The sequence below is a fragment of the Salvelinus namaycush genome, chromosome 25 (assembly GCF_016432855.1).
Source record: "Salvelinus namaycush isolate Seneca chromosome 25, SaNama_1.0, whole genome shotgun sequence".
In the NCBI taxonomy this organism is placed as follows: domain Eukaryota; kingdom Metazoa; phylum Chordata; class Actinopteri; order Salmoniformes; family Salmonidae; genus Salvelinus; species Salvelinus namaycush.
This window is the reverse complement of record NC_052331.1, coordinates 38,576,257-38,584,825: the sequence shown is the minus strand read 5'-3', so window position 1 is coordinate 38,584,825 and position 8,569 is coordinate 38,576,257. Positions and strand designations below refer to the sequence as shown.

General features: G+C 42.1%; 1 protein-coding gene across 1 annotated transcript; it reads right to left on the bottom strand.

Annotated features, from left to right (window-relative positions):
- Positions 1-1,301: 1,301 nt before the first annotated feature.
- LOC120019933 (cell surface glycoprotein 1-like) lies at positions 1,302-5,924 on the bottom strand. The gene is made up of 5 exons (XM_038963344.1): positions 5,738-5,924; positions 4,172-4,317; positions 2,023-3,612; positions 1,741-1,931; positions 1,302-1,479 (listed from the first exon to the last, which is right to left on the bottom strand). Exons 1-5 carry the CDS (start codon positions 5,922-5,924, stop codon positions 1,302-1,304), a joined length of 2,292 nt encoding a protein of 763 aa, XP_038819272.1.
- Between the last annotated feature and the right edge of the window lie 2,645 nt (positions 5,925-8,569).

Sequence of the window (8,569 nt, the reverse complement as noted above, 5' to 3'; positions counted from 1 at the left end):
GTCGATTCCAGACTGTATCACAACCGGCTGTGATTGGGAGTCCCATAGGGCGATGCGCAATTGGCCCAGCGTCATCCGGTGTAGGACGTCATTGTAAATAATAATTTGTTATTTAACTGACTTGCCTCGTTAAATAAAGGTTAAATAAAAAAACAAATTGAGCTGTTCTTGCCATAATATGGACTTGGTATTTTACCAAATAGGACTATCTTCTGTATACCAAACCTACCTTGTCACAACAACAGATTGTCTCAAATGCATTAAGGAGGAAAGAAATCCCACAAATGAACTTTTAACAAGGCACATCTGTTAATTGAAATGCATTCCAGGTGACTACCTCATGAAGCTGGTTGAGAGAATGCCAAGATTGTTCAAAGCTGTCATCAAGGCAAAAGATGGCTACTTTGAAACTTTTTGGGTTACTACATGATTCCATATGTGTTATTTCATAGTGTTGATGTCTTCACTATTATTCTACAATGCAGAAAATAGTAGATTTTGTAATTTTCTAACAAATGTCATGCAACTCTACTAATTTTGCCACAAAATCTAATTGACCATGATAGATGGCCGCTAAACTAACTTAGCAAGACATTTGTTTTTTGCTGACATTGGCTAATTGACTGACTATCAGTGACTGACATAAGAGAAAAACTGCTGATACACAACCACATTTCAAAATTGCACCTTGTGTATTCTACTATTTTAACTTGCAACAGTAAATTGAGACCCCAACTGAATTCCCCCCCCAAAATAAGTTTAGGAAATGTATCCAAGGGCTTTCAAAATGGGCCGCAGGCCGGCAGTTGCCTATCCCTGGTCTAACCTCATCTCAACAAAATGTGTTGAAATTGCAAGTGCAGTATTTGGTATTAGACACTCAACTGTACCTTCATGTGTCAAAAGATCTTGATTGATGGACAGGCATCTGTTGACAATATACCTGGAGTTTGTCTGGTAGATGTGCTCATATGTACAGTGCTCATATTGCTCCCCATTCCACTTATAAACAAAGTATTTATAGGGTATGGAGCAAATTTCATTCTTACTCCTGTCGGGAATCACCATTTGTCCAGCAACAAGGAATCTATCTTTCCCCAAATTTCTGTATAAACAACAGAAAATATGTTCAGTGGTGACTAAATATCATGTTGATATCAGTTGAATGAAGACAATCTAAACATCCATCATGAAATTGTTATCAGTTAAAAAGGTTACACTTTTATTCCAAACCAGGGGGTATTTAAGAAATATATTCAGGGTATACTATTATCCTTCTACACACAATTCTATTATTTGAATTAAAGACCATACCGGGTGATAAAGATTTCCGGGCCATTTTTATCCCAAGTTCCAAAAAGACTTTCAGATCTTAAGAATATCCGGTCATTTGAGTTCAGTTTGAAGTCTTTGGAAATGACGGCATGGAAATAGATGGTGAGGTCATCACTTCCAGTGACCTGTTGTGTTCTTGGTGGCCTTTTTGGAAGAAAAGTAACAAGAGAAAATGTTTAATTTTATTTCCAATATATAACTGACTCAATTCTTTCGATTTACATGATCTACTTTTTCTGCTGTGAAATGTTATAATATTCTTGCACCAAAAAAAATACTGGTCCAGGATAGTTACACGGATTGTTGTTCCAATACTGTGTCCAGAAAAGTTACACTAGTGCCTCCCTGTGACAGGAAACATACATTCAAATATAAGACGGAACTGATTCACTATACTGAACTTACAACTGAGGTGGCAGTGGCTGATACTGGAAGCTGTCTTCATTACGTTGGTTCGGAGGCAGATCTTTCCCTGCAGGTGGGGAGTCAACAGTAGATGACTTGGAGGCATCACCACCACCCGTATTACTCAGCTTCTCTGGTTCCTTGTTTGGCTTGGAAGTCTCTTGTCTTGATTCTTGAGGCTTGTCACCAGCCTAATTATTAAGTGCAAGAATGTTACAATACAAAAAAAACACAGTTCATTCCACATGCTGAATAATAAAAGAATAGAAATATATCTATTACCTCTACCTTGTGGGATCCAAAAACAAAGTTCTGTGAGTTTGCTTCATTTTTCCTGCTCTGGTCTCTGTGGTTACTGGCGCCAACCCCTTGCCTCCTGGACAGATCTCCCGTCTCCTGAGAGGTCCCCACCAGAGCGTCTTTATATGGGAACTGCCCTACTGATTGACTTGGAACTGAGGCAGGTTCTGTTTTGTTCTGATCTTTTCTCTTAGATGTCTTCTCAGGCACCTCCTGTGTTACTGAGAGAGTTGGACTAGCAGGTTGTGTTTGACTAGTGTTTGGCTCATCTGTTGGGTCAGAACCCCTCTGATCACCAAGGGATACTTGCGATTGGTCAACACACTTCTTTGAGTTTGCCTCATTCGTGATATTCTCGTCGGTCTGGTTACTAGAGGACTTCCGTTCATTCAGAACTCTAACCTCTGTGTTACCTTCACCATCAAGGCTTTTTGATGGCTCCCTTGACCCGTGTGATGTCCCCTTCAGGACTTCCTCATCCAAGAGTTTACTGGCTGGTTGAGTTGGGTCTGAGGCAGGTCCTCCTATGTTCTGATCAGCTGTCTCGGGTGTGGATGAGGCCTGTGTGACTGATGTAGGACTAAGTTGGTTTGGCTCATTCATTGGTGCGCCTCCGTTTACCTTCGATGGACCCTTGGTCTGGTCTTCTGGCAGTGTCTGGTGGGAGGATGGGTTTGGAGAGGCTGTAGGCATGGTTGGAGGGCCAGCAGGTGTGGCATTGTTGACAGGAGGGCCAGCAGGTGTGGCAGTGTTGACAGGAGGAGGGGCAGCAGGTGTGGCAGTGTTGACAGGAGGAGGGGCAGCAGGTGTGGCAGTGTTGACAGGAGGAGGGCCAGCAGGTGTGGCAGTGTTGACAGGAGGGCCAGCAGGTGTGGCAGTGTTGACAGGAGGGCCAGCAGGTGTGGCAGTGTTGACAGGAGGGCCAGCAGGTGTGGCAGTGTTGACAGGAGGGCCAGCAGGTGTGGCAGTGTTGACAGGAGGGCCAGCAGGTGTGGCAGTGTTGACAGGAGGGCCAGCAGGTGTGGCAGTGTTGACAGGAGGGCCAGAAGGTGTGGCAGTGTTGACAGGAGGGCCAGAAGGTGTGGCAGTGTTGACAGGAGGGCCAGCAGGTGTGGCAGTGTTGACAGGGGAAGGGCCAGCAGGTGTGGCAGTGTTGACAGGGGAAGGGCCAGCAGGTGTGGCAGTGTTGACAGGGGAAGGGCCAGCAGGTGTGGCAGTGTTGACAGGAGGGCCAGCAGGTGTGGCAGTGTTGACAGGAGGGCCAGTAGGTGTGGCAGTGTTGACAGGAGGGCCAGCAGGTGTGGCAGTGTTGACAGGAGGGCCAGCAGGTGTGGCAGTGTTGACAGGAGGAGGGGCAGCAGGTGTGGCAGTGTTGACAGGAGGAGGGGCAGCAGGTGTGGCAGTGTTGACAGGAGGAGGGGCAGCAGGTGTGGCAGTGTTGACAGGAGGAGGGCAGCAGGTGTGGCAGTGTTGACAGGAGGGGCAGCAGGTGTGGCAGTGTTGACAGGAGGGGCAGCAGGTGTGGCAGTGTTGACAGGAGGGCCAGAAGGTGTGGCAGTGTTGACAGGAGGGCTATCCACCGCTGAAGTAGGAGTAGAGCTCTCACTGCCAGACAACTCATCTTTCTCTTGACGTGTGTCGGTGCTCAGCTCAGTAGCGCTGGAAGAGCCTCCACTCTATGAACAATGTATACCAAAATGAAGCCTTTTAACACATTATAAATCATTAAGGATCAGCATTTCTGATTCATAAGCCCTGCCCATTAAAGCATTCCCATTCCATGCTAATTTCACTGGGTTCCCCTGATGTAAAACCCACGTCTGGTCACATCCTAACGGCACAAAGTGAAAGTATGACTGGTTCTGTTAAAAATATATATAATTGTAAATCTTTTATCGTCTCATAATAATGATACTCTGACTTAATGACAGCTGTTGTCATTTGAAAAGAGGTTACATAGACAAAATATTAGAAGCCTTTTAATAAGATGACATTATAAAGGCTTATGAATGCTCATAACAGGAAATAAAACATTATACCTGTCCGCTTTGAGTAAAGTGTTACCGAATTTTGAACTATGTAAAACAATCCTGACTCTGCATATACTCTATATTCTAGTGGAGATTGTGACCTTTTTCTTGACACTGCCCCCTGGTTCTTCCCTGGAGTGTTTCATAGGTGCGTCGGTCTTGTTCCCTGATGATGTCACTGGTGCATCCTCCTTCTGGGGGTCTGCTTCACGGACCACAGATGTTTGATGCTCTGAAGTGGTCCCATCTGACATGAAGGGCAAGTCATTTAGATCAACATTAACTACATGATAGAGACATGCAGCCATTCTGACCTTTTAAAAAAAAAAAATACGATTTTACTGATTTGCTTCCATGTCCTGGACAATGCTGTATACATAGGGCCTTTCTGGGTAAGGTCACGTGATCAGTAGCAGCTCCTGCATGGGTGTGCATACTGAAACGGGATCCTTGGGGCTTCCAATTCTGACGTCACCCCATTAAATTTGCAATTTAAAAAGATTAAGGTAAGGGTTATGGTGAGGGTTAAGGTGATATTCTGACTTAATGGCAGCGATTGCGAGTCATTTAAAAACAAGTTTAGGGTAAAGTTTAGGGTAGGGACATCCCAAGGATACCGGATGCATACTCCTGGCAGCAGTGGTTCTCAAACTCATGGCCGGCATTATGGGTGGGCATTAGGGCGGGCCAGGCCCCCTATCTACCTCCTGGCCCATCCCAAAAAATTTATAATAATAATTAGATATATGTTTAGCTATAACACTGATTTATGTATGGTATAGGCCATTTAATGTTTAAATTACCTCAAAAAAAATAATTGTATTGTTAAATTAGATATGGCTCAGGTAATTATGACAGACAGGGTTTAAGATCTAAGATCATGAAGTCACGTCTCTTTTTACCGGCAGTTCAAATTAGCAGAGGGTGGAGCGTTAGTTAAACACAGCAGTGTGCCTCAGTGATCAGTAACCTTGGCTACCTTCAAAATGGATATTAGGCATTGGTTTAAAAAGAATGCATCATCTTCTGCAACAAGTGGCGCTGAAACTCCACTCGTCCAAACCACTGCTACAGTTGCTGGTGATCATGGCAATGTGGCTAGCCCTCGGAGTTCATTTTATTAGTACCATAATGTTTCTTAGGACAAATTAATAACGGATTTCTTTGTGATTGCGTATATTCAATGGATTTATTAAAATAACTGGTAAGCGCACGGTGTGATAAATAGCACTTTTTTGACAGCGGTTCTACACATTCGGTGACACTCAAGTTATTTCTATGTTATTCTGTTGTATTCCGCTATATGATTGTATTCCATTATATTAAATATTACTATATGGGTGTGTTGACTGTGATCAGCACAGGGGAATGTAAGTGTGTATAGTCAATTTAATGAACAAAATAACAACTATTGATTTAATTTGCGTGGCACAGCCATGTAGCCTAGACAAGCAACATAGTTGAACTCAAAATATTCCCCATTTCTATTTTATATTAAGTCTTATGTTTCTTAGGACCTGCCTAAACTAAAGAATAACGGGTTTCTTTGTGATAGTGGCAGGCGTGCGTAATAATGGTGGTAGGTGCGCGAAACGATGAGTAAACTGGTGACGTCGAGCTGCGGAGAGGGGAAGCGGGAGTAGACGTGACAGTACCCCCTTTCTAACGCGCGGCTCCAGCCAGAGGAACGGTCCCGAGGACCAGGCCGGTCGCCTCTAATGAGGCGCGGGAGCCTGTCGAACCAGCTGAGGATTGGAAGCCTGATGGGCTGGCTGAGGCATTCCCGGTAGTTTCGATAATGGAAGCCTGACGAGCCAACGGAGGCTTGAGAACCTGACGAGCCAGCTGAGGCATCCCCGATTGCCTCGACAGTGGCCCTAGTTTCAAATAAATCCCTGTTGCTTCCATTTGTTGAGGCAGTATTCTGTAACGTATTCGCTTGTGTAACATATTCATAGGAAAAAAATGAACAGTGAGCATATTAAAAAGCGAAATGGTTCCAATCGTTTTTCCACCGTTCACTTTTCCCATGTTGGATGTTGGAAGCACTTAAAGGCCTATGTTTCATGTAGGCTAACATTGGCGTGATGTTTTGATAAACATGTAAATCTCTTTCGGAAACGGTGACGTTTATCAATATATCCCAGGACAGTTCACAGAATTATAAATGTAAAGAAATGTAGCCAATTTCTTCATTATTACATTTAGCAAGCATTAGATAGTTAATCCAGACATTTTTACCTTTACCTCAATTTGACAGTCTTGTCCAGATCATGCCATTTGTAATTCTTTATGATAGCCACATTAGCAGCTAATTAGCAGTTCATTTGTTGGGGCTAAATACAGGCAAATATATTGATAAAAGTCATCTTGTCCATGAGAGATTTACACGATTATCAAATAGTCACGCCAGGGTAAGCCTTCATGAAAAACAGCCCTTATGTTTGGCGTTTCTAAAATCCCTCTTGGGAAAAATGAATGGTGGAAAATGATTGGAGCCATTTCCCTGTTTGACTGCTAGGTTTTATGGGTAAAAAATGACTCATACTGTGGTACTCTATTTGGCTGCCAGAGCCAGTCTACCCCTGAAAATAACATCTAGTCCTTGGACCTTAACGAGCAACGGTAGGCTCCTTAAGAGTACATCTTGGGCTAAGTGTAAGCATCCAAATATGATAGCTTTATTCCCCGCCATTCATATATTACATTCTTGAAAATAGTTTAAAAAAATAATATATATATATTACCTGTGGTGCAAATTTGAGCAGCTAACCTCAATCCGCATTCACTGCAAAATTTTGACGATTTTGCCGCTTGGTGACCACAGTAAGGACACTTCATCTTGATGTAGCCGATCTGTTTGCAATCATAAACACGCCATCATTACAAACCATTCATATGATTCAGCAGCCTGATCAGCATGCTTTCACTTTCAATTTGCCAACGCCTCATCGAAAGATATGGTTGGGCTCATGACTTTCCAAAGTAGGCTACCGCTCTAGTTAGCCTATGAAAAACTACTTACAATGAATATTGAGGTAACTGTGATTTGGAATTTATTTCTACGACCTGCAAAACTGTATAAAACAGTTTCTCACTTTTCTATCGAGACAAGGAGGATTTGACCAAACTAGACTACTTGTGAACAAGGATTTGTTTTTGATCATCAGTTTTACCCCCAAGATAATAATCAACGAGTAATTGTAACACCTGCTACGCCACAACTTTAACATAATTTCGACAAAACACAAAACAATTTAAATATTTTGCCCAATAATATTGAAACATACAGAAAGATACATTCACCTTTTACATGTTAATTTGTTCGATAGTCACCTAATAAGCATCGTCTTACCGTTTTGTCGACTCTTCTTAACGCTGTCAATTCTCTGTCTGTGTCGACACTGAAAGTCTATCGAAGATATGGACATGTTGTACAGTACATTCTGATAACTTTCGTTTTCCTGAGAAAGGGTGGAAACTTTCCTTCCGTGTACGAATATAGATATCTACACGGCGCATTATTTTTTTGACAAAGTGGAATAATAGGCTAGTAGGCCTCTAAACATGTTTTGTCATGTAACTTTTCACGTTTGCCTAGTGGTTTTCAACCTGTGGACCGTTTTTTTTTGTTCTAACAAAATAACAGTTGGGGGTTTTAATGGTATTAAATACATTTTACATTACGTTGCACAATGCAAATTATTAATAATAATAAGTCTTTAATGTCTTACATTCACTGCTAAAATTGACCAAATTTGACCCCAAGTTTTCATGCTAAAAACATTCCGCGAATAGCTGTCAAGAGGTTTTGACAGAGATTTGGTGGTCCCAGGAATGGAACAGGTTGGGAACCATTGACTTTGCCTACTTTAAGGCACCATCCAATTTTATTTGACACATTTACTGACAGCCATCATTTGATGCGTGGGTGTGGTTGGCAGGTGGTTGCTTAGGAGTGATTTCAGTGCCAACAGAAATTGTATTTGAATTCCATAAGCTTGAATTTGTCATGCACAAATTGAATATGTATTTCATTATTTGAGGCCAAGATTAATTTGAATATTCAAATGTTATATTTAGTTTCAATATAGTAGATATTGGAGTCATTGTCTACAAACCTTCAGTTCAAGATGACCAAAATTATATTCAACTTCTCAGATGCATTTACATTAATGGCAGTTTGGAGTGACCGACTGGGAAGTTTCACTTTAACGAACCTCCAAGTCGGAAACTGAGAAAATGTTATGGCAGTTGACAGTTTCACCACCGACCTTTGAACCATAAGGTCTGTTTTTTTTTTTTACACTTACAAACTTATTGTGGATAATGTAGATAGTTTGACCATATTGTCAATGTTAAGCAAGCTAACCTTTATCAGCAAGTTAGCCAGCTCAAGTAGAACTGGTTGAAGTACTGCTCAGACTTCTAAAGCACTTTAACCAATCATGTTGGACTTATGGGGAAGTTACTTCACTTCTGACTAGCACGTGAATGCC

Coding starts and splice junctions, on each gene's coding strand:
- LOC120019933 (XM_038963344.1), bottom strand. CDS start 5,924: ATGCCTCAGCTGGCTCGTCAGGTTCTCAAGCCTCCGTTGGCTCGTCAG. Junction 4,318..5,737: donor TCCTCTGGCTGGAGCCGCGC/GTTAGAAAGGGG, acceptor CCTTCATGTCAG/ATGGGACCACTTCAGAGCAT. Junction 3,613..4,171: donor GGGGCAGTGTCAAGAAAAAG/GTCACAATCTCC, acceptor AGCGGTGGATAG/CCCTCCTGTCAACACTGCCA.